General features: G+C 40.5%; 1 protein-coding gene across 5 annotated transcripts; it reads right to left on the reverse strand.

The window, feature by feature from the left end:
• Positions 1-1412: 1412 nt before the first annotated feature.
• Positions 1413-25706, reverse strand: LOC122308467 (ultraviolet-B receptor UVR8). Of its 5 annotated transcripts, none has more exons than XM_043121805.1 (15): positions 25312-25704; positions 24504-24580; positions 17021-17099; positions 16286-16345; positions 16023-16124; positions 9249-9342; positions 7877-7919; positions 7725-7770; positions 7563-7609; positions 7350-7452; positions 5179-5233; positions 4988-5054; positions 4689-4725; positions 2502-2581; positions 1413-2036 (listed from the first exon to the last, which is right to left on the reverse strand). In XM_043121805.1, exons 1-15 carry the CDS (start codon positions 25568-25570, stop codon positions 1917-1919), a joined length of 1269 nt encoding a protein of 422 aa, XP_042977739.1. In that variant the 5' UTR covers positions 25571-25704; the 3' UTR covers positions 1413-1916. The 5 variants fall into 5 exon arrangements, 2 of the variants coding, with proteins under 2 accessions (XP_042977739.1, XP_042977740.1); XR_006242057.1 differs by lacking the exon at positions 1413-2036 and adding an exon at positions 3428-3566 and having other exon boundaries at positions 25312-25706; XR_006242056.1 differs by lacking the exon at positions 1413-2036 and adding an exon at positions 3428-3573 and having other exon boundaries at positions 25312-25706.
• Positions 25707-26460: the final 754 nt, after the last annotated feature.

Raw genomic sequence — 26460 nt, forward strand, 5'->3', positions numbered from 1 at the left:
AGCTGTTAAATCATATAACATCAAAATATTGAAATAATGATATGATAATAATATAAATAATGTTATACACCATACTCTCATCTCACTTTCATTCTACTAAATAAAATACAATACATTTATCACTATTAAATGATAAAAAAGCATGCAATAAGTGATCATGTAATAGTAATAAATGTGCCACATAAATCATAATGAGATAAAAATAAGATGGTAGTATAAGGTATAGAATTTTCTTAATAATATAGTTTCTAGCATTGTTTTTAATCAAGTTATCATAAGATCCACGATTAATGAGTCTACAATATTAAAAACGATTTGGTTGGCTTTAGCTCGTTAAGAAACTTATTGTGAGATGATCCATGGGAACTCATCATTCGGGATCCTATAAGGATTGGATATATAGTTTTGATATTACTAATGGCAGACAATTTGTGTTCCAGTGCTCAATCACATCTTCCAGTCTTGGCAGTTGGCCGTGTTTGAATTAGGGGTGCTACCTGCACCATACGGTGCGGGGTAGCCCCCTCCCCGCACCCCGCCTCGCACCATGCGGGGGTGGGATTTTCCTCCCCGCCACCCGCCCCCGCATCCCCGGGGCGGGGTAACCCGCCCTGCTAGGCGGGGTGCGGGGCGGATACCCAATCCGCCCCGCCTTATTTTCACTTAAAATATTAACTATATTTTATTATTTTAAAAAATTATTTCTAAATTTAAAAGTGATAAAAAATATATTTTTAGATCTAAATTGTAAATTTAAATTTTGTAAATATGACTATAATTTAAAAATGATGTAATTTTTAAATTTACTAATGCATAATTTGTGAACAAGTCTAACAAATTATAATATATATTTATATATACACAATTTGTAAAATATAAATATATATTTATATATATAAACATATATTTATGTTTTTGTATATATAAATATTTATGTTTATATATATATAATATATATATAGGTGAGGGCGGGGCGGGGGAAATGCGGGGCGGGGAGGGGGCCCCTGCCCCGGCCCATGCGGGGCGGTGTACCCCGCCCCGTCGTGCGGGGGCGGGGCGAACGGGGGCGGGGTAGCGGGGTGCGGGGCCCCGCTGCCCACCCCTAGTTTGAATTGAGCAAAAAGTTCTCAAAGGGTTAATCTCCTATCAAGTAACATGAACTAATTCCTTCCCAGGATAAAACGGGTTAACCAAGACACGGAAACATACCGACGAGTCCGATACAGGTTAGACTATTTTTTCAAGGTTAAAGGGCAAATAAAAGTGTCTTCCGGACCTTCCAGTCGGGCAGATCGGTTTGGGTTCGGTTTTTCCTTGTCTCCCTTAAGTAATCTCTTCCCAATTTGATAATTGTGTTTGCTAAGTATTGATTAATTAGTAGAGTACCAAATTGATGATTGTGACATGAGAAAGAGACTAGAAGCAATATTTTGTATACAAAATCCACTGATCATATTACAGCTCAAATTCGCGGGATGAACCTCATTATTCAAAGCATGTAAACACGCAGTTTCTCTTAAGTAGTTGGAAATTTTCTTTTCCTTTTATCTCAAGGAAAAATATACCTAGACTACATAGAGCTACTCTCAGAGCATATACATATATTTTTTTTGCTAGTTTACATGTAAGGCTGACATGAATACACTGCATCCTTTGTATGGATGGACCTTTTACTCAAAAGTACTTGTACATATCGGTTTGGTGAAACTTATTTAAGGAATTTCATATGATGTGTCTAGAAGTCCTGATAAGCTTAAACATGTGGTTGCTAATTTGGTGACAAATCACTTGTCGATGATAAGATGAATGAACAAATTGAATGTAGTTCGCAATCGGCAATCAAAAACATCTGAACTGCTTTTGAGCAATGAATATAAGGTGTAATACCTTGGAGCTGATATTAAGGCAGAGAAAGGTTAGGTGTATTCAAGAATTGCACCTGTGTGATTAAACCCGCATGATATTTGTAATGCTTTCACATTCTTTCCAATTGTAACCATTGCTGGTTCTATGCGGTCGACATCACTTCCATGACCCTATAAAAAAAAACATGTATTGGAGACACTTAACTACATAGCTACATAGTTTCCGTACAATGAATGCAACTGAGAAGGATAAGCCAAAAAAAAAACGAATACATCAAACATTGAGGCTACTACAATCAAACATGTTTGACAACTCCTCAAGAGCACGCAACAACGATGAGGGTAATTCAACAAGAAAATGCAGACTTTAATTTACTACATCACAGCTATACCAAGAATATGGTACGGGCATTGAGGTGTGGATAGAACTAGTACAAAATCAAATTGTATTGGCATGTTCATGAACTACATTTTAATATCTTTGGCTTTTTGGATAAATACTTTATTATATTCCAGTATCCACATCATCTAACGGTGCCTCACTAATGATCATAATCATTAATACAGATCACAGTTTATGAAGTTTCAATGTTTACTACTTGGTCAAAACAGAGGAAAAGAAAGTTGGAAGCATACCAATTGTCCGCCAGAAGAATGCCCATCTTCAGAAAATGTTCCTTGAGAACCACCCCAACCCCATGTGAATATATTTCCTTCTGGATGGAAGTAATAAATTAAGTTGTCAGCAAATATACATTGCACATTCACCCAAACAATAATGTACATGAATACGAAAGGGAACATTTAGCATGCAAAATCTAATGTACTTGAGCAAATGAAAAAAAGGGTTAAAAAGAATAATTGCAAAGTTCAATAAAATCTTCTAATTGAAATTTTCTTTTAACATTCAACATCAATACGAAATTCTTACAGAAGATCAAATTTATATCCATATATCACTAGTCTTGCTCTTATGAATAAAAGGGACTTTTAATTCGGTGTCTTGTTCATATGAATATGATAGGCCAAAGTAAGATAATATTATCATCCAAAGCTCTAAGATAATTATACGAAAATATTAGCTGTCAAGACTTTGCTCATATATCTTCTGACACTCGTTTTTCCATCATTCATTTATGAACAAAATTTTGTTATGAAGCATCACCATCCAGCTATGAGCACCCAACAGTCCCATCGACCAGCTTTCTGAATTGATGAACAATGTGATTTCTAAAACACTGTTTTCAAAAATAGTGAGAACCCTAAAATGCCTAATCAGAATCAGGCTATGCTAGGGAGCTTAAGTTTAAACTAATTGCATAGTTTTCCCAAATATTTAAGCATGGGCGCCCCTTTTCTATTTTGTGGTCAATTAAGCAGATTAGAACGGGGAGTAAACTTGCAAACCATAACTCAGCCTGATCTGTAGTTCGAAAGAATTTCAGTATCAACAAAAATACTGGAGGGAAAGGAATGAAAGAAATTGAGTATCACGAGTGCAAAATAGAAGATCTTAAAGCTTTTTTCTTCATGGGAAAGGAATGAAAGAAATTGAGTATCACGAGTGCAAAATAGAAGATCTTAAAGCTTTTTTCTTCATGACTTGGCTTCTTTGGACAGTCTACAGGTTTTAATGGATCGTGTCTTCATAATCTTCTCTCTCTTTTGATACTGCTAGTTAGGCATTCCTCTTGTATATTCCTGCATACTAGGACAATGCATTTTGAGTGTTTTTTTTTTAACAAAACCTTCGATTACTTATCACACAAGAAAGCATCATCAAGATGTTACAACTGAATAAACTTAGAATTCATTTTCATGCAAGAGAAAATAAGATCAAAAGGAGGTGAATTTGTGATGTATAATATAACAAGCAAAGTAGCAAGTCCAAGCTTGCACAATTGGTTGGAAAATGACTAAAAATTTCAAGTATGGTGCACATCCCTCCAATTCATATTATTATGAAACCTAACTTCAACTTCTCAATATAATGACTTTTGAAAGTGAAGCAATTTATTCAATTCAGAAGTGGTTTACTTCCTCAGGTATATTGAGATTGTTTTAAAAAGGTACAAACACCATAAGAATCTCGTAATTCTGCCTGCATGGCATGTCAAAGAATTGTTCATTGCCATAAAAGGTTCTCTAAGAATAATTCCTCTCTCCAATGCCCTCTTTTTCATCGATTGCAAAGCAAACTTTCAAACCAAGAATTGGCCCATTATCGGTATACTTTTGAAGTTTTCAATATGTTATTTTGCCCAATTATTTGGTGCACGTAAATCCTATTTTCATCATTTCAATGGCAACTCTGCTTCGTTTACATACTGGGCCTCCAAAAAATTTAATTCCATTTCCACTGACTGTTGAAAGAATGTAGACTTTGGGGGGGCTCAATTTCATTTCTATCAAGAAAACAAACAAATTATTTTCAAGTTTAAATCATTTATCACTCATATGTATCTGTTTCCTTAGGGAGTTGCCAAGGATACTTTAGGAAGAACATGCGTCAAGTGACAGATAACAATTCAGATGATTGTATAAATTCTCTGGATGATGTCCACAATGAAAAAGTTTCATGTTACAGAGGGAAAGAGTTTATAAGTTGTTTCGAAATTATTATTATTTCTTTTATAAGTAAGCTGTTTCTAAAATTTTTAAAACATTTCCAAAACTAAGAGAAATTTAGAACTTATTTCAAAATTTAAACTTATCAGAAAGTGTACATCAACATACATTTGTTGATTACCTAAGAAAAATGCAATATAAGAAATCACATACTCCAGTCTGGTTTTAGATTAAAAAAAAAAAAAAAATCCTTACCAGAAATAGCTGCTGTATGCTTCCAACCACAAGAAACCTGTAAATGCACATTTGTCAAAGGTATTGGATATTGAATACGAAGCTGATGAAAGAATTGAACAATATATTTCCCTATCACAAGTTAGGTGCTTATATTCAATGCCTGTGGTATGTTATCTTCTATCCAAATCTTATGCTCAACTCATCAGAAAAAATCAGTAAGAGCAGCAGAAGGCACTAGTCCTAATAAAATTTTCCTCTAAGTTGTTACCTCATAAAACAATGTTTTTTAATATTACAAACGGAAAAAGACAACAGACCTTGGTAACAGGAGATTTCAAGAAAGGACCTTGAACTCTTTCAGGTATATGAAATACATCTGTAGAACTGACAGAAAAAATCAACCAATGGATATATCAGCATCCTTCAAGTGAAATTGTAATTATAAAGTAATTTACGAACAGGTGTTCAAGTTGCAGGGGTTCAAAATGAAATCTTTTGTAAAGAATACCCGATACCAAGACAGCCATTCTCATTTGAGCCCCATGTATATAGTTGCCCACTACCTATGAAAAACAGAAAAACAGCAATTGAAATTACAAGGACTAAAGTTAATTAGATACAATACATAGCATGCAATTGAAGAATGTAGAACAAACACAACAAGGGTGAAATGAGTTTAGCGAAAAGGAAAATAGGGCTCTGGGATCATTCAAAGGAAAACTTGTCTAGTGAAACTTCAACATTTGAAACCTGCAACATTATTATACATACATTGTATTATGTATGTATGTACAAAGATAGAACGAGACAGATGAGGAGGGTTTATGGCAAGAAGTCATGGATGCTAAGTATGGGAGAATGATGGGGGGATGGTGTTCTAAGGAAGTTAGAGGGACACATGGTGTGGGCTTGTGGAAAAACATTAGAGCTGGATGGGGAAGATTCTCCAAGTGTTTTAGATTTGCAATTGGAAGAGGTAATAGAGTTTATTTTTGGCATGATGTCTGGTGCGGTGAAAGGGTCTTAAAGCAGGTGTTCCTATGCTCTACCAGATTTCTTGCGATGAAGAGGCTGCCGTGGCTGACTTAGTGGTAATATCTAATGGTGCTGTCCCTTGGAATGTAAGTTTCTCAAGAGCTGCTCATGATTGGGAGTCGGATATGCTTGCTGATTTCTTTGACTCGTTATATGCAATATCGATGGGCAGTGAGATGAAGGATAGGATGATTTGGTATTTGAATGGAAATAACAAATTTTCGGTGCGCTCTTTCTACAAGGCCCTCTTGGGACTATCTAATGATCATAATTTTCCTTGGAAGCCCATATGGCAATGTAAAGTAGCTTCTAAGATCGCTTTCTTTGTATGGACTGCATCTCTTGGGCAGATCCTCACGTCAGATAATCTGAGAAAACGTGGTCTTATCATAACAGATTGGTGTTTTTTGTGCAAGAGTAATGGGGAATCAGTGGATCATCTCTTGTTACATTGTAAGGCGACCAGGCGTTCATGGAATGAGATTCTTAATAGGACAGGGGTGGCTTGGGTCATTCCCAGAAGAGTTAGGGATATTCTGGGGTGTTGGACAGGAATTAGGGGGAATGCACAAATAGCTGTTGTGTGGAGAATGATCCCTCACTGGATTATGTGGTGCTTGTAGCTAGAGAGAAATAAGAGGTGCTTTGAAGACATGAAGCGGTCTTTGGATGAGTTGAAGCAATTCTTCTACAATACTTTACTTTCTTGGGCTTCGGCCATTATTTGTAATATGGACAATTTTCATGACCTGCTTGTATCTCTCACTAGTACCTAGATGTAATTAGGCATGCTCCTTTGTATACTTCCGGCATACTTCGACAATGTCTTTATTTCAATAAAATTTTACTTTCACCTATAAAAAAAATATTTTGTGAACTAATTCTGTAGTTACGTAGTTAAGGTGTTTTCATCTTTGCTCCAAAGTTGGTCCATGATTGAAAGGTAGTGAAATGGTTCCAGTTATGGAGGTGGGGACTTGATCTACCAAAAATTCTTGGTTGCAAGGTGAAAACTCTTTCTGAGAAATATCAGGGCCTGCCTCACTGTTCATCTTAAAAAGCAAAAGCAGTGTGGGACAGGGTGATTGTGAAGATGGAACAAGAGTTGATGGATTGAAAAAGACTATCTGTTGAAAGGTGGTAGTGCCAAGAGCACTTTGTCAAGCTTGCCAACATTTCCCATCTTTTCTTTGCATGTCACTATGCCAAAAATAGACTTAAGAAATTACAAAGAGATTTTCTTTGGCATTGTTTACAAGATTATATTACTTTCCCTTTACAAAAATGAGGTTTGGGTATTAGAAGGCTTCGTTCTTCCAAGCAAGCTTTATTGAGTAACTGGTTTTGGTAGTGTAAGAAGGAACGATATTATAATAGGAGGCAGGCGGTGGACTAAAATATGGTGTGGGGATGGGACCATGGTGCTCTACTTAAGTTGTAGGCACCTATGGAGTGGGTTTATGGAAGGATAATAATAGAGGATTTTTTGGGGGGGGGGGGGGGGGGGGGGGGACAAGAAAGGTAAACCACTCCATGTGACTTTAGCTATCTTTTCTTCATAACTTTTATTACTAATATAAACATAGGATTTAAAAAAAAAGTTTAATTAAAACTACAAAAAGAAATGAGAAGTCGACAATTTACTTGTCAGAACACACGTGTGATAACCACCACATGAAACTTCTTCTGAATATGGCAGTTTGCTAATCTTGAACCGTGCTGTTGCATTGTCCCCATTCCCAACGCCCTGAATTAATTTCCATCAAGAAATAGTAAAGATATGATTGAGAATTGACCAAAAGAGTTAAAGAAACTATGAATATAAAGATCAATTTAAAAACAAAATATGGGACTAACCACTTTATATGCCACTTTTTCACCAAATATAAAAACACAGCCATTTTCTGCAAAATTTTTGGGGGGTGGGGACAAAAGCAGATGATTTAACAGGACATTTTAAACGAGGCCAAAGCATCACCACAGAAAACCATTGAGTCATAATAAAGGTCAACAAAATACCATCAATACACGCTGAATGCAGCAACCCAGCAGCTACGTTTTTAACCTACATCCATCAATAATTACGCTAAAAACCACAATTATTAGTGAAAAAGTGACATTCATTTAGATACAAAGATCAATCATGAACTGAAACTTCAAGCAAATAATACCTTAATCCCCTCGAGATTCTTGATAAGCCTTGGTGTGTATTCACTGCACAAAGAAATGATATATTTGTACATCAAAACAAATGAATTTGAGTAGCATAGATTCTTCATCAAAAGAGCTGTATTGATGTTAAAAGCCTATTGTGTTTATCAGATTCAAAGTTTTGATTGTGAAGAAGGGAGCTCACCATACATCTCAAGGTGAACCTTCACAACCTCAAATCTAAATTGGAGAGCTCATCTTTAATAGAGGAGACTTTTGGAGACAAATATAAAGGTCAGTCAGCTTAAGCAAGGGGACAAGAATATGAAGTTATTCCATATATTTATGTCCAATAAAAGAGGAGAGCTTATCATTATTAGAGGAGACATTTGGAGACAAATATGAGGGAGTTGGCTTGAGCAAGGGGACAAGAATACAATATTGTATGCTTGTGTCCCATAAAGAGAAAATCCTCATTGCGAATTTGGTACTTACTAGCACTCCTTTCTACAATGAGGAGAGGTGAGAGAAGAGAGAATCCAGTACGTTATAGTGATAACCCTGGGTATGGTCTTCTGTTTTGCATTGATGACGTAAATTAGGGGTAGTTGGAGAGGCTGCCTTAAAAAAAACGTGGTTGGGGGCAGAAGAAATTAAATAGGGATAAGGCTCTAGTTCTAGATGGTTCCTTGGCTTTTTTCAAGGACTGCCAAAGGGTGGCAGAGGAAGAAATCATGCTCTACTTTTTGAGCTAGATAGTTTGTGTATATTTGCAAACAGCTTGAGAAGACTGTGGTTGACCTTAGAACCACAGTTCTCAAAACTCCTGATGTCTGGATATTATTGACTCTGAATAGTTCCGGCTTCTCCAGTTATTTAGATTTTAAGTGCATTGCTTTCCTTCTTCTCCCTAGTTGAGTGCTTTCTCTTGCACTGATTTAAAAAATAAAAAATAATTGGTTCTCTCTTGCATACATACTATGTACCTGGGTTCCACTGTCTCTGTGCTTTTAATAAAGTTGATTTTTTTTCTTAGAAAATGCAGGTTAAATAAAGGTTTCATTTGAAAATGCAGCAGGGCAAAACCCCAGTACACAAATATACAAGAGAACCCCTATTCAGGTGAAAAAGAAAAACAATTAAAAAAAAAACTTAAAAAGCTAAAAGCAAACTATCATATGAGCTATCCATGTATAGAGGGAGTAAAGGACGTTCTTTCTTGGCTCTACCACCAAAGATTCCCTCTCTTCAAAGGCCTGTGTCCTACTATCTCCAAAACTCCAAATACACCACAGTAAAAAAAAAGGATCCAGCATCCACACTACTCATCAAAAGCAAAAAACGTATTATTCAGGAAGAAAGAATGAATGAAAGAACAAAAGAAATTACAACCTGTTGCTTTTGAAGAACCCAAAAATGCTCGATTCATGGCCATGACCAAGTCTTCCAGAACCTCCTAGCCCCCAACTTAAAGCCTCACCACCATCTGATGGAGAATATAATCAACAACCATGATGAAACACACGGGTTTACAATAAAGAGAGGGAGGTAAAGAGAGTATTTGCCACCAAAGATCTGGCAAGGTGAGAGTGGCAGTGGTATTGGATGGGGGGTGATGGTGGTGTGGTGGAGGGTTTTGCAGTGCATAATGGGTAGTGATTTGGAAAATTCAATGACAGCAGTAATGGGCTGGCAATGACTGCTGATGGACATGGACCATGGGGATTTTAGTGACAAAGGGTAGAAGTGGTACGGGAGAAGGGTGAATATACGTGCTTTTTTCTTCCCCAATTTCTCAATTAAAATTTTGATTCTCATGTGTTTGGGAACCAAATACACCGCCCCCACCCCCGGGTTTTGTGGAAAAAAATTTTCCACATTTTGTGTTAATGGAATAAACCAGTGTAATGGGAATGGGGAAATGGGATCCCACTTTCCCTTGTGTCCACACCCATGTTGGATACATGAAATCCATCTCCACTCCCAATGAACAAAACAAGCTTGTATTTGTGACTTTGTTTGCTTTTTACATATAAATTATGCTTGTTCACTGTTTCCTTGACCATCACCCCACAACCCAACTCTTTGCCATTACAGTTACCCTTTAGATCTGAGCTGTGTATCCTTTTTATTTTCTATTTGCTTTCAAGCAATCAGAGGATAAAGTTTGCAGAGCTACAAGCATAGAGGTTGGCATTGGCTAGAATATTGATTCAAATTTTCCAGTAGTTGTTCAAAAGAAATCCAAATAAAGTCTAAATCTCATAGGGCTGTGCAGCTAAAGTGACCCTTGATGACACGCCTACTTAGATTTGATGGTAGATTTTTTTTTTTTTTTTTAGGCAAAGAGCAATGCAAGTGAAGTCTTGTTGCATTCGTCTGGCAGGAGTGGTGACCACAGTGATAGTGAGAGTGAGAAAGTGGTGGCAAAACTTTTTTTTTTTGATAGGTAATAGAGAGCTTTATTAAGATAAAGATGGGCATAGCCCAGGTACACTGGAGGTATACATGAGCATACACCTATTTAGGAACTAGAGACAGAAGCAAGAAAATCATGGAAGCTTAGGCCATTAAAGTCTAAAGCCATGGCCCACAGAAATAAAGTCTTCCATAAGAAACTCCGAAACTCTTCCGAGGAACGTTCATGATCCTCGAAAAGTCTCTCATTTCTTTCATTCCAAATACACCAAAAAATACAAATTGGAGCCATCCTCCACAAAGATGCAATTTGCGGAGTCCCGGAGATTCCTCGCCAGCTTGCTAAAAGCTCCACCACCCGACCTGGCATTACCCATGCTATTCCCATTCTGTTGAAGAAGTAGTTCCATATCTCACTTGCGAACTTACAGTGTAGGAGTATGTGGTCCACTGTCTCTCCATTGTTTCTACACAAACAGCACCAGTCCACAATAATAAGGCCACGTCTTCTAAGATTGTCAGTGGTCAAGATCTTCCCTAGTGCTGCTGTCCATACAAAAAATGCAGCCTTAGTTGGTGCTTTGCTTCTCCAAATATTCTTCCACGGAAACTTAGGCCTTTGTTGCATGGTATTGACTTCATAGAAGGAACGTACCGAGAATTTCCCCTTTCTATTCGGCCTCCAAACCATCACATCTTCAGTTGTGGCAGCAATGGGCAAGCTGTACAGTAAATTCATAAACTCCAGCAAGTCATTTACTTCCCAATCATTTGCATCCCTGGTAAGACTAATATTCCATTCCTGTGTGTCTTGAAAGATCACCCTCAAATCAGCCACCACAGCTGCTTTCTCCCGTGCAATAGCAAAGATTGTGGGATAGGCATCCTTTAGAACCAGATCACCCACCCACCTATCCATCCAAAAACTGATCCTACTACCATCCCCTAAACATAACCGGGTATTGCAAGAAAAGGACTCCCACCCCTTCCTTATATACTTCCAAAGCCCCACACCATAAGTCCCCCTTCCCTCTTTAGAACACCAACCCCCACATTCACTACCATACTTTATGTCAATCACTCCTTTCCATAAAGCTTCCCTCTCACAATTATACCGCCACAGCCATTTACCCAACAATGCCATATTAAAGGCCCTTACATCCCTAATCCCCAACCCACCATCTCTCAACGGAGTACAAATCTTATCCCATCCCACCAAATGATACTTGAACTCTTCTCCTATCCCACCCCATAGGAAATCTCTCTGAAGTTTCTCCAATCTCTGTGCAATGCTAGCAGGGAGTGGGAATAAGGATAAAAAGTATGTAGGAAGGTTAGATAGCGTACTTTTAATCAAGGTTATTCGTCCCCCTTTTGATAAGTATACCTTTTTCCACCCAGCCAGTCTACGTTCGAATTTTTCCAGCACCCCTTCCCAAATAGATTTTGCTTTGAAAGAAGCCCCCAGCGGAAGGCCCAGATATTTCAAAGGCAAGGAAGAGACCACACAACCCAAGATGTTAGCTAGCCTCCTGATATTATTTACTTCTCCCACTGCAACCATCTCCGTTTTAGCAAGATTGATCTTCAACCCGGACACGGCTTCAAAGCATAGCAAAATAGCCTTCAGGGATTCTATATGACCTGCCGTTGCCTCACAAAATAATAAGGTATCATCTGCAAACAAGAGATGAGAAATAATGATGGAACCATGATTGCCCCCCACATTAAAACCTGAGAAAAATCCACCCCCTACCGCCGCTGACACCATTCTGCTTAGTGCCTCCATAATCAGAACAAATAAGAGAGGGGATAATGGATCTCCTTGCCGTAACCCCCGCGAGCTATTAAAGAATCCCACTGGATCCCCGTTAACCAAGACCGAGAAACGCGCCGTTGATACACAGTGTCTTATCCACTGCCTCCATCTTGCCCCAAACCCACTTCTAACCAACATATACACCAAAAAATCCCAATTCACGTGGTCGTACGCCTTCTCCATATCAAGTTTACACAAAATACCTGGGATTCCGGACTTGATTCTGCTGTCCAAACACTCATTTGCTATAAGAACCGAGTCTAAAATTTGCCTCCCCTTCACAAAGGCATTTTGAGATTTAGAAATGATCTTTTCCATTACCGTACTCAACCTATTGGCAAGAACCTTTGCAAGTATCTTGTACACGCTGCCCACAAGACTTATTGGTCTGAAGTCCGAAACCTCCATAGCCCCCGCCTTCTTAGGGACTAAGGCAATAAAAGTAGCGTTTAAGCTTTTTTCAAATTTTCCATGCGTAAAGAATTCCTGAAAAACCAGCATTACCTCTTCTCTCACCACCTCCCAACAAGATTGGAAAAAAGCCAAAGTAAAACCATCAGGCCCCGGTGCTTTATCCTTATTCATTTTCTTAATAACTTGGTGTACTTCTTCCTCTTCAAACGGTCTCTCCAACCAATCTCTGCTAGTTTGGTCTATGGTCTCAAAAGCTAATCCATCTAGGGTCGGCCGCCAATCGTGCGGTTCCGCTAGCAAATGTTGAAAATGACTAACCACATGTTCCTTTATCACCTCTTGATCTGAAAAATTTTCACCATTAATGTTCATGGACTCAACGGCATTGAATCTCCTATGCGCATTAGCCATCCTGTGAAAAAATTGTGTACACTTATCCCCCTCTCTTAGCCACAAAGCCCTTGACTTTTGCCTCCACGATATTTCCTCCATTAGAATCAATCTTTCTAATTCAGCACTGACTTGGACTTTACGGTTATTCTCCTCCCCTACTCCCTCCAAGGTTTGTAACTCTAAAAACAAATTCTTTTTCTGAGCAGTTACATCACCAAAAACCTGTTCATTCCATATCTTCAAGTCCTTTTTCAATGCTTTCAGCTTATCCGCCAACACCTTACTCGGATTACCTTCGAAGGAGTATGAACTCCACCATTGCCTAATCACGTCCACAAACCCCTCCACTTTTAGCCACATATTTTCAAACTTGAAAGGCCTTCTCCCCCTTTGTATACCACCACCATCTAGCATTATGGGAAAATGATCCGAACATAGTCTCGGGAATCTTTTCTGACTTAAGCCGGGATAATGTGATTCCCACGACGGGGAAATAATAAATCTGTCCAACCTTGACCACACATGGTTGTTGGACCAAGTAAATTCCCCACCCATTAACGGTATATCCATAAGTCCCATCTCGGAGATGAAGTCTGAAAAATCCACCATGGCTTGATTTTGACGACCCCCTCCTGCTCTCTCGCTAGAGAATCTTGTCACATTAAAATCCCCTCCGATACACCATGGAGCTTCCCACCATGAGCATAACCCAGCTAACTCCTCCCAAAGTAGCCGCCTCTCACTATCTATATTAGGACCATAAACCCCAGCAAAGGCCCACAAAAAACCATCATTTGTATTTTTAAAGAGACATCCCACCGAGTGTTCTCCCACGAACTCATCTATGCTCTCCACCACCCTCTTGTCCCACATAACCAGGATCCCCCCGGAAGCCCCGTTTGACGGTAAGTAAATCCAGCCTACATACATACAGCTGGACAAGCTTCTAATAATATTTCTATCAATATGCTTCAACTTAGTTTCCTGAAGACAAATAATATCCCCCTTCCATTGCCTTAATAAAGATCTTACCCGGAGACGTTTATTAATCTCGTTAAGACCCCTAACATTCCAGCTAATTATTTTGGGCTTCATTTAACAACTGATCCGACCCTCCCTTTGTTTCTACCACGGCTTGCGCTCCCCTCCTTACCATCATAGTTAATGGACCAGGTCAATCTCCTCAACTCTCTCTCTCTTTTAGTCCCAGCCCCATTCTGGCCTGCCTCGATGGCTATAATCAAGGCTTTAAACTGTTCTTCATAACCCGCGCAAGAGATTCCCAGACAGTTCTGAAGGTCCTCTATTTTTTTCAAAATCCAATCTGAAGATCTAGTAGGGGTTACCACACTGATAGGGGTTGGGTCTGCCTCAACATCTTCCTCCCCCTCTAAGACACTGTCACACGGCTCAAACAAAACCAAATTTCCCTCTCCCTCTATTAACTCTTGATCTGCCGTGACCTCTTTAGTCACCATAGCTAAGGAATTCATTTCAACTACCTCCGGTACCTCTCCCATCTTACACACATCCTTCCAAGAACTGAAATTAGCCTGCATTAATTCGGGTGACAATGAAAAAACCACTCCTTCCCCTTGTTGTTCCCGTACTCTCGGAGACAGCTTATCACCCTCAAAGATTTCCCCCTCTTCTATGCACAAGCTTTCACCTGAAGGTTTACAGGCCTCCATCGATCCCTTCTGTACCTGCTCAGCCTCAGAAAACAGAAGCAACTGTGGTACATTAGGCTCCCTGACTTTACCGAGAGAAGGCTCCCTCGCCGTCTCCTCCACCGGCGGCAGCCTCAGCGTCGCACCACCGCCAGACGACTCGCCACCCTCCATCGGCCCCTTCTGTCCAAGACCCAGTCCAAGACTCGGGCCCCCTGGATGAGTATCGGGTCCCTTCAGAGAACCCAGAGCCGAAACATTTCGGCCTCCCGTGGGTACCCATATCTTCCGTGGGCCGTTGGCCAGCCCCTTACCCTTCTGAAGCCCATCTAACACTCCCTCATCCCCCCTTAAACCCAAGTCTTCAATATTCTTCTCACAGCCCACCTTCATGGGCCTTACCTCTACCTGGCCCAGACCCACATTTTCCCCCCCTTCAACGCTGCGTTTCAGAACAGCCAAGGACTCCTTCAAATAACCCACTTGCTTCTCCATATCAGCCAAAGCACGAACCACGTATCCCATATTCACCCCCGACATCCCCCTGCCATCCCCTACACGAGTGTGACTTTTCACCAGAGAGGAAATCTCACCTGCTCCCTCTGCATATTTTGGCGCTCGAGACACTGCTTCACTGTACGACAGGGGATGGTTTCCCTGCCATGATGAAGGAAGACGCCACAGGCAGCTACCCCTGTTTTGCACTCTCGGAACAGAGTATGAAGCTGTGAGTTCCTGCAGCAACTCATCAAGATACCTCCATCCCACCCCCTTTCCTCCTTCTGGTATCATTAACACGCCACGACGTTTCCCATGGCCAAACTCTGATAAGGAGAAGAAACTCCCATATGAATTACGCTGTCTCTGCATTACCAGAACTTGAGGCCCACTTCTGCGTGACTTAATGAACTCTGATGACCCCCGGTGTGCTATCCCCTCCTTAACCATTGCAGCCAACCACCCCAAGGATCCATGGTCGAGAGAAATGTGATGTACAGCTCTACAACTGCTCTCTGTACATCTCCACCACCTCTCGCTAACCTTCTCAAACTCAAAACATTTCTGGTCAATAACAATGTTCCTAATCCACCCCATCTCAACACACTAACTCTAAAATATAACACTCACAAAGACTCCAAGACTAATCTAAGCATCACTAAAAACAATCACCATCGAAATGAATCTGTATTTTCTCAGGTGTACGGAGAGAAAAAAGTTTGGAGAGAGAAATCGACCTATAATGGTATGGATTTTAATTATTGTCTTCATTTCTGAGATTAACCAAACAAGAGAAAAGAAAAAAGAAAAAAGTTAACATTTATTTTCACTTTCTTTGAGATTATCATACTTGTACAATCCAAAAATGGAATCTCATCCCCAAATTTTCATTCCCATCAGTAAAACAGAGCTTAAAATAAAATCTAATTTTCTAAAAGATTACCAGTTCCATACCAGTAATAGCCACTGAGTGCTCTGAGCCCAGAGCTGCCATTTTAATGGTGATTCCATCCAAACACTCTACTTTAGTTGGTAGATGAACTGCTGCTGCTGCCCCTGCATATCGGTAAAACATATTCGTTAATTCAAACAAGTAACTGTCACCTTCGAGTAACAAAGCAACTGCTGCAGGAAAAAGCAGAAGAGATAAATGATGACCAATGTTCAGCAACTACATAATATCACCTAGACCAGAAAAGTAAAGGTTCGATTGTTACTTTTTCCAAGGCCCAGTTGCCCATTGGAGTTTTTCCCCCACATGTAGAGTTCTCCATCCACTATAAGAAATAGAAAAGAAGAGCAGGAATATTAAATGCAAAATCCACTTGCAAAGGAATATTAAAAACAGGAAAAGGAAGAGAGAGAGAGAGAGAGAGAGAGAGAGAGAGAGAGAGAGAGAGAGAGAGAGCGCTAATGGACACTAGAATTTTCCTAATCCAGATAATATCATGATCATTAAATGCAAAATCCTTCAAAAAAAAAGGCTGCTTATGTGCATTCTATGATCAAAAGGGGTCAGTTTTGTGTCTACAGAAGTGTCCAACCCTTTCAGATTTCCAGGTCAAAGTATAGGAACCTTCTCTGAAACTGAAAGAGATCAAGGGGCTATAAAAGAAATAATTCCTCATTGAATCCCTCACACCAGCATTTCAAATGAATGCAACAATTTTTTTCCATTCTGTCTTAACCTTGCAGGAGCACTGTAGAACGCATATAACTAGCCAGCCCAATACAGGCAACTATAACTTTTAGACAACTCATATTTGCATCATGCCATCTTAACATTAGTGTAAGTTTTGAAGAGTTTGACAATCACTCATCTACTATCAATTATGTGACATACTCTGCTAACAGAACAAGATTTCAAAATAAAAATTTTACATGTAATGCACCCTTTAGAAACAAATGAACATCTACGTTCTCCCACAAGTATTACATTTCTAACACCATACCTGTAACAGCACAAGAGTGATGATAACCAGCAGAAATTTGAACAATGTCTTTCTGAATCCCAGAAACCTCAACTGGCTCCTGCAACAGAAAGGCAGGCAAATAACCAACCACCAGAAAATCTATAGGCCATTAGTAATTATCTATGCACTCAACCACAGAAAACCCTGAAAATGTTATTTTTTACAACAGCACAGCATAATTAAACCTTGAAGTATTCACGTGAAATTTAATAGACAGACAAGACGTGCACAGCCCCCCAAGTGATGGTGATAAGATCACCCACTTCATGACAATGACTACACCATCCCTCTCCCACTAAGATACATCGGGAATATCTTGTCCCTAACACTAATCTCTCGTGCATAGTAACACACATGAGGAAGATTCATTAGTAGAGAAAAGCAGACACAGAGAGGAGAGATGGAAAAGAAATTAGAAGAGAAATAAGGGGAAAAACTTTCAGGGAACAATGACATTAAAAGATGGTAACCCTAGAAGTGTGGCTCTAATATCATGTCTAAGTGTATACATTATTAAACTTTGTCAATGAACTGGATCAAACATATATACTGTAAGAAAACATTTCAGCAGATTAGTGGCAGTTTGAGGATGCAATGAGTCAAAAGGTGTAGTTTGGCAGCACAATTTATGATCATGTAAATTGGAAATTTCTTGTTGTATATGTTAAAGAATTGTGGCATTGGGAAGAAATAGTGTAGCTAGATAGCCCTGTATTTGCTCAACGATGTTTTTAGTGTTGGTGATTAACACTCTCATAGGTTCTTCAATAGCGCTCGTGGCTTGAGATAGGGGGACCCTTTGTCTCCTATGCTTTTTGTCATAGTTACAGAGGCCATTAGCAAAATGATCTCTTCTACAATGAGAAAGGGTATTTTATCAGGATTTGTGTAGAGTCAAGGCACAATGACGGGATCATTTTTTCTCATCTTCTATTTGTGGATGATACTTTGATTTTTTTAGCAAACCCGGATCACCTTCTTTATTTGCATTGTTTATTCCTATTTTGAAGCAGTCTCTGGGCTGAACACCAATTTGGCTATGCAAATCACAACTGGTTGTTAATATCAAGAATGTGGATAATTTGGCAAGTATTCTTGGTTGCAGGGCTTTTCATTTGCCTACGACATGTCTCAATCTTCCTTTAGATTGTGACTTTTTTAGATTGTGAAAAGTCAATGGCGGATATCAAGGGATTCCTTTTAAACACCCTTTACCTTTGGATGTCTGCTTATAACTACTTTCTATCTCTAACTTCCAGAACTTTCTCACCAAAAAAAAAAAAAAACTTCCAGGAACTTTCTGTGTCTTTGTTTCTTAGAACAGTTGTATTACTTATATATAAGGGCAACATAAGTGCTACTTATTTTTTTGATAAGTAATCAAAATTGTATTAATTAAAGAAAAGGCCTATCCCAGTATGTACAAGAAACTACCCCTTTAGGCGGGGGCAAGAGAGACTAGAAAATCATGGAGGACCATTCCATTGAAATCAACAGCAATGGCCCAATTACAAAGCGTACTAAAAAACAAAGTCAGCAGCTCCTCTACTGTTCGCTCCATGTCTTCGAAAGTCCTTGCATTCCTCTCCTGCCATAAAGACCACATGATACAAAGTGGTATCATCCTCCAAACCGCTGAAATCTGGGGCTGGCCTCCTATGTTGGGCCAGCAGGCCAAGGCTGCCGCCACTGTCCCCGGCATAGCCCAGCCCAACTCCACTCTACCTAGCACCTCGTCCCACAAAACCCTTGCAATCTTGCAGTGTAGTAAAAGATGATCTACCGACTCGCCCCCTCCCTTACACATACAGCACCAATCTGCCACAATAATCCTCCTTTTTCTCAAATTATTAGTTGTGAGGATCTTACCCAAAGCAGCAGTCCACACAAAGAAGGCCACCTTAAGGGGCGCCTTATGTTTCCATATCCTTCTCCAAGGGATCTGACAGTTGGGATTTTGCTTGAGAGCAATATAGAAGGAGTAAACTGAGAACTTACCTTTCTTGTGTGGGACCCACCATAACTAGTTTTCTTGTTGATTGCTCGGCTTCATAGAGTACAAGAGACTGAAAATCCACTAAGCTATTCATCTCCCAATCTTGTGCCGCCCTGCTAAAACTTATGTTCCAATGAAAATGTCCCCCCGACAAACCCATAACCTCCGCCACTGAAGCCTCTTTATTGCTGGCAATTTGATAAAGAGAGGGAAACAACTCATGTAACGTCGTATCACCACACCAAATATCTTTCCAGAATTTGATCCTGGTACCATTCCCCATCTGAAAACAGGCGTGCCAACATAAGACTGTCCAACCTTTCCTGATATGTTTCCACAACCCCACTCCATCAGCTCCTGTAACTTCTTTGGTACCCCATCCCCCCCATATATCTCCATATTTGCACGCAATCACCCCTCGCCATAAAGCATCCAATTCCCGACTATACCTCCACAGCCATTTACCCAAAAGTGCCCGATTGAAAGTCTTCACATTTTTAATACCTAGACCACCCTTAGAAAAAGGACGACACACCGTTCCCCACTTAACCAGATGGTACTTGAACTCTTCCCCCAAACCGCCCCACAAAAAGTCTCGTTGTAATTTCTCAATACGGCTTGCTATTCTTGCTGGAATAGGAAAAAGAGATAGGAAGTATGTAGGCAAATTTGATAGAGTACTCTTAATCAAAGTGAGTCTTCCTCATTTCGACAAATACATTCTCTTCCAACTTGCCAACCTTCTCTCTATTTTTTCAAAAACTGGTTCTCACAAGAGAGGCGATCTTGCCCCTATCCCCAATGGAAGATCCAGATATGTCAACGGGAATGAAGCTATCTTACATCCTAGCGATCAAGCCAGTTGTCGTAAATGTGGCACTCCTCCAATTGGTACTATCTCGGACTTGTCAAAGTTCACTTTTAATCCAGACACTGCTTCAAAGCACAGAAGCATTGCCTTCAACTTCCGCACCTGACTCTGATCTGCATCACAAAGGATAAGGGTATCATCTGCAAAGAGTATATGAGATATATTAATAATGCCCCTCTCCTGGGTTCCAACCGAAAAGCCGCCCACCATGCCATTCCGACTTAAAGTCGACATCATCCTGCCTAGTCCCTCCATCACAACAACAAACAGTAAAGGCGACAATGGATCACCTTGTCTCAGGCCTCGTGAGCTATGGAAGAAGCCAGCTGGGCTCCCATTTAACAATACAAAGAACTTAGCCGTTGACACACACCATCGGATCCATGATCTCCACTTCTCCCAAGAATATATAGTAAAAAATTCCAGTTTACATGATCGTATGCCTTCTCCATATCCAGCTTGCAAATGATTCCATTACCACCATTCTTCATTCTACTATCCACACACTCATTTGCAATAAGTGCCGCATCAAGGATCTGTCTACCTTTAACAAAGGCATTTTGAGGCTTAGAGATAAGCTTCCCTACCACTTCACTAAGTTGATGGGACGATATGCATTTACCTCATTAGCACCCACCTTCTTTGGGATTAAAGCTATGAAATTTGTATTTGGACTTTTTTTAAATTTTCCAGCCACAGAGTTCTTGGAACACCTTCATAATGTCTTCCTTAACCACATCCCAGCATTCCTGAAAAAAAAACCCATAGAGAACCCATTCGGCCCCGGAGCCTTATCCTTAGCCAATTTTCGCACAACCTCCGCCACTTCCTCTTCCTCAAAAGCCCGTTCCATTCGACAAACATCACTCTCCCCAATGGAGTCAAAGACCAAACCATCAGGAAGTGGTCGCCAACTCATCAATTCGGTAAGGAGTTGTTCATAAAAGCCAACTAAATGGGCCTTAATAACACTTTCTTCCCTGCACTCCGTACCCTCAATTTTCAGCATCTCAATATTATTGTTTCTCCTATGAGAGTTTGCAACCCGATGAAAGAATTTGGTGCAACGATCTCCTTCCCTAAGCCACAAAGCTCTTGATTTTTGCCGCCATGAAATCTCTTCCATCAGGATAATTCTCTCCAGCTCCTCCCCCAACAATGTCCTCCGTTCTACTTCTACTTGGGTAAGAGGTCTAACCTCTTGGATCTGCTCAATTTCCTGAATCTCCCTCATCTTTCCTTCTTTGTTTTCCCTCAGATCCCCGAAAGACTGTGTATTCCAAAGTTTCAAATCGTTTTTTAATGCTTTCAACTTGCTAGCAAGGATAAAACTAGGAGTACCCTGAAAATGATACAACACCCACCACTGTCTTACTCGTTCCACGAAACCTTCCGACTTTAGCCACATATTCTCAAATTTAAAATATCTTCGCCCACTTCTCAACCCTCCACAATCAAGCAAGATAGGCCAGTGATTTGAACTAATGCGAGGCAAGCGCCTTTGCCAGACATCAGGAAAATGGCTTTCCCATTCCAGGGATATGAGGAAACGATCAAGACGGGACCACGTTTGATTGTTAGCCCACGTGGCGGGTCCCCCGGCTAAGGGCAAGTCTACCAAATTCAAATCAGAGATGCACTCGGAAAAGTCAATCATCGCTGGCCGCCCCCTTCTATTACCAAAAGACTCACTTAGGAATCTAGTAACGTTAAAGTCTCCCCCGATACACCAAGGAAGATTCCACCAACTATGCAGACCAGCTAGTTCTTCCCACAAAAGTACTCTGTTATTATCCAAATTAGGCCCGTAGACACCTGCAAAAGCCCATAAAAAGTTGTCTGACACGCTCTTAAACGAGCATGCTACCGTGTACCTCCCTATGAACTCTTCCATTTTTTCCACCACCCGCCTATCCCACATGACTACCACTCCACCTGACGCCCCGTTAGAGGCCAAGTAAACCCAATCTACATGGACACCACTCCACAAGCTTCTCACAATTCGCCTATCAATCAGCTTCATCTTGGTCTCTTGCAAGCAAACAATGTCTACCTTCCACTCCCGAAGCAAGTTCCTTATCCGCAATCTTTTCGTAACCTCATTTAGTCCACGGACATTCCATGATACGATTTTTGGTTTCATGGAGAATGGACTGGCCCCTTCCCTTTCGACCTATTCCTACTAGAGCTACCCTCAGTATTCAAAGACCACATCAGCCGCTTAAGCTCTCTCTGTTTTTTCAAGACGGATTTCCATTGTTGTTGATGCCCTGTTTCTATAACTGTCAGCAAGGCCATAAACTGTTCCTCATATCCCTCGCACTCTAGTCCCACTACTTTTTGAATCTCCTTCACCTTATCGAACACCCATCCGGAAAATCCAGAATGGATAGGAAACAAAAAATTCAATGGTCTCGGGGTCCCCCTCTCTAGTTTCCTCTACCCTGGAAAAAACAGTCAAATCCAATTGTTCCGTCAAAGCCAGCGCGTACTCATCATCAGTGGACAGCCCTTCTAGAGACCCCTCCACTTCCGAGTCTTCCAAGCCTTCCCCATCACTCGCCACCACCCCAAAATCCCCCACAAGTGAACCAGAATGAGTCACCGGAGCTCCACCAACCTCCAGGGTCTTCACAGATGCAGGCGCCTCTTCCTCTATGTTCACAGAAAGCATCACGTGCTCGTTCACCTCGGGAATAAGTCCAGAAAGGTTCGCCGGAGTCTCCAAGCTCCTCATCGGCGTTTTCTAGGTCTAAAGAGATGCAACCGACCCTTCCTCTCGTTGCGCCGTGTCCCTTACAAGGTCCACCTCCATCACATGCTCATTCACCTCGGGAATGAGTCCAGAAAGGCTCGCCGGAGTCTCCAAGCTCCTCATCGGTGTTTTCTGGGTCTGAATAGATGCAACCGGCTCTTCCCCTTGTTGCGCCGTGTCCTTTGCAAGGTCCACCTCCATATTCCGGCCGTCCCACACCTGCGTGCCGTCGTCGGAAAGGTCCACCCTCATCGCCGGCGCAGTCTATTGCTCCTCCGACGTCTCCCCTTCCGATAGAAACACATCCGGCGTTGGTGGCTGGGATTCGGGTTTTTTAGAACCCGTAATGTTCTGAACCCTGCTTACAGGGTCCATGGGCCGTGCCCCACCCATGTTAGACGAAGCTGGATTTGTCAGTAATGGGCCTTTGTCCCGGCCCAAGCCTCCTGCACCCAAGTTAGGCCTTTTGCTGGGGCCCGGCAACCCACAAGTCTTGTTTTTTAAAACAACTGCCCCACCCGACTACCCTGCCTCATATATCTGTGGGCCCTTCTCCCAACCCACTCTTTTCGGCCCACTCACTTCCTTCCAGACCTCAACTCTTCCTTTTTTCACTTGGGCCTTGTCTTTAAACAAGCCTAGCCCTTCAAACTCAGCATCCCTACGGCTACAAACACAGCCTTCCTTATTTTGACAGACAAAATTCTTCTCAGTCTCCATCTCCCTCTGCAACTTCCATACTTGCTCCTGTAGCTCTTCCATTTTCCCACACGCAACCCAGTCTTCTCCCCTGCCACCTTCTGAATAACATACTCCTTGAGGAGCTCAAGGCAAATGCTTGTCAGAAAACCTTACTCCATCACTTGGTCCCTGCCACCCTCTGCTTCCCATCACTTGGTCCATGTCTTCCCCGCCGAAGGCCTTTCGCCATGAAGTCCTCCCTGTGTCCTCTCCTCCTTCAGCATCTCCCCCAAGGCCTCCTTCAGTCTCTCCCACCCTTTCCCCCCATCCCCTTCCGGGAAAATGATGAGCCTCCTTCCTCCACCCTCTTTGTATTCTGCCACCTCCAGAAATCTACCACTACTGTTGGAGCGTTTTTGAGCTAAATATCTAGAAGATCCCTCTCGAATGGAGCTGTAGAACTCATCCTTCTCCCTACTCGAGCAACTCTCTAAAGCCTTACACATCCACTGTAAAATGTTCTGCTTCACTAAGAGTTCCTGTTGCCTCTTCCAACTTCTTTCTATGATGCGAAGCTGGACTCCCTCTTTTACAAGAGTGAACAATTTTGAATCTATTCCCACCTCTCTAAAAAATCCCATTGAAACCAACTCACAGTACCACTAATCTACTGAACTTTAACCAGATAATCAGACCTTGACAATAATCAAACCAACACACCAGCTTTCATTTTAGAGAATCTCTCTCTAGAATCTCTCTCTAAAACCATCAAGGTTAAGTGCTACTTATATAAAATAAAAAAAAGTAAAAAATAAATTTAAAAAATATAGCGAAAGCTAAATGCTTTCTCTGAGTGGTAGCTCTTACTAGAGCCAAACGCTCCCTTGTGACACTGACCGCGCCTTTTCAGGTTGAGTTGATGGCTTAATCTTGGGACCTACCCCTGGAGGTAGGAGTACCATCCGGGAGCTCATAGCGGAGGAATAAACAGGGTATCCCCTTTGACGTGTGTGGGTAACACACACCCTCTTATCAAAAAATAAATTAAAAAAAGTAACATTAAGTGTAGAAAAATCTATAATAATAATTCTATTCCCAACTGAATAAGAGCTAGGTAAACGAAATTAACCAACTAGGCAAAGAGGTCAAGAAACCATACAGTAGCATAACTTTTATTCTGTGAGATGCCGAGCTGTCCGAAATCATTAAGACCGGTGGCAAAAACACGGCCAGATTCTGTCAGAGGAGGATAAATGATAAGCTTCTACCCTTGCACCACCAATAATCTTCACAATCCATCACTTTTATGATGAAATACAATTCTTCAAAAGATAAAAAGTGTGAAAGATTGTACGAAAAAAGCCCACCAACATGCACGGGTGAATGCACACATATATGTATACTGCTGAACCAGAAAAAAATGTGCGCTACCATATGGCTCTGGATTAGCTAAGTTCAAAAGTTGAAAATAAGCAAACTCGAACTGCTGACAGGGTAATTTGCTGCCCCAAGCTCCCCAGCTACTGATTCTACCTTCCAATGGTTGATAATAACTCTCCCAAACACTTATAAAAAATAGATAAATAAATAACTCTCCCAAACACAGCTTACAACTTTAACCATACTGTGCTCTCCAATGTGCAACTCTTCTCAAAATCTGAGAAGGTTCTGAGTTGGATTCCCATTCAGACTACTGATTGATGTGATTCCAGAGGATCCAGCCACAGGAGAACCAGGAATGGAGAGCTTCCCCCTTTTTGTGCCAGACTCTTTGATATGTGTGTGTGTGTGTGTGTGTGTACATATAGGAAGCATAGCTTTCATTAATTTTTCAATTGATCAAAAAACGTGATCGGGTTACTGGGTTACAGGTTAGAGCGCTCAGTTCATTCCCAGAGCCTATCAATTGCAACAGAGTTTAAACAAATAAATGAGAAGAGCAGAAAAAGGAATCAAGTTAGGAGGACCTGTTAAGAATAGAGTGTGAGCACCGCCACAGGAGATTGATCTAAGGTTTTGGCCGCGGAACGCAGAGCAGATAGCAGGCCTCCACTGAGAGTCCAAGCTCCCAAGCCCAAGCCTCCCGTAGTCTCCATTCCCCCACACCGCCGCGAACCTTTTTCCCGATGCTTCACTTGACATCCATCTTCCAAATATCCCAATCCCGATCGCTGTTTTCGTATCAAATCTCCTAATAATTCTCCATCCGCTACTTCTACTCCACATAACTTCCTCAGAAATTTGCCACGACCTGAACGAAATGAGAGTTGAGAGACGTGTTTGTTTGAAAAACAAGCAGCAAGGCAACAAAGGGCAGCAACTAACGGCTCAAAGCGCTGCAACGTAGGTTCACCAAAGTTACTAGAAAGTTACTTGCTGCTTTCTACTTTCTAGAGACTCGAGTCGGCTAGTTTTTAATTTTTTTTAATTAAAATATTGTCCATTCGTTTTTCAAAATTTTCTTAATCTCAATGGTATTTTTATATTTTAAATTATTTTTTTAATTTATTAGCTTATAAAGACACTTAAAATATACTGCTGCAGTATTACTGCATCTAATAAAATATAAAATTAAGAGTAATATCATTCTTTTAAAAATTTAATTTTTTTCCCTCTATTTTCTTTTTGTAAAACTCATGAATGCTTTAATAAAAAAAAAATTTTATAAAAATAAACTCACAAGCTAACATAACTTTTATTACAAAATAAACCTAAAATTCATATAAAGTCACGTGAGTTCGTTAGTTTACTTTTATAAATTCTCTTCACGCCTATAGCACTTATCAACTTGACATTTTAAGAAAATATTATTCAAATTTCCCTTACTTGCTATCAAAATTCCAATGTGAATGATTATAGCCACAACATCAATATTTGATCTTGTTTATGTAAAATTTTTACTAAATAATTTGAACCCATCGTTTGAATTTATCAATGTTTTTATGGAGAATTGGTGTTATTAAAGGGTACATAGGCCTTTAATAAATCTCTCAAATATAATTTAGTCTTCAACAAGCATTCTACAAAGAAGAAAAAATGCCGATGTCATTGGTAAAAGTTTTAATATCAACCCACTTTAAATTTCTCAATCATGCTTGAAAGTTCATAGTTCCAAA

The sequence above is a fragment of the Carya illinoinensis genome, chromosome 4, assembly GCF_018687715.1.
Source record: "Carya illinoinensis cultivar Pawnee chromosome 4, C.illinoinensisPawnee_v1, whole genome shotgun sequence".
Taxonomy (NCBI): domain Eukaryota; kingdom Viridiplantae; phylum Streptophyta; class Magnoliopsida; order Fagales; family Juglandaceae; genus Carya; species Carya illinoinensis.

Bases quoted from the DNA above. Each gene is read 5' to 3' on its own strand.
- LOC122308467 (XM_043121805.1), bottom strand. From the start codon at position 25,570: ATGTGGAGTAGAAGTAGCGGATGGAGAATTATTAGGAGATTTGATACG. The intron at 24,581-25,311 runs GTCCTCCTAACT...CTCCTCTGACAG, and splicing joins TCACACTCTATTCTTAACAG to AATCTGGCCGTGTTTTTGCC. The intron at 7,771-7,876 runs GTATTATTTGCT...TGATGGATGTAG, and splicing joins AGAATCTCGAGGGGATTAAG to GTTAAAAACGTAGCTGCTGG.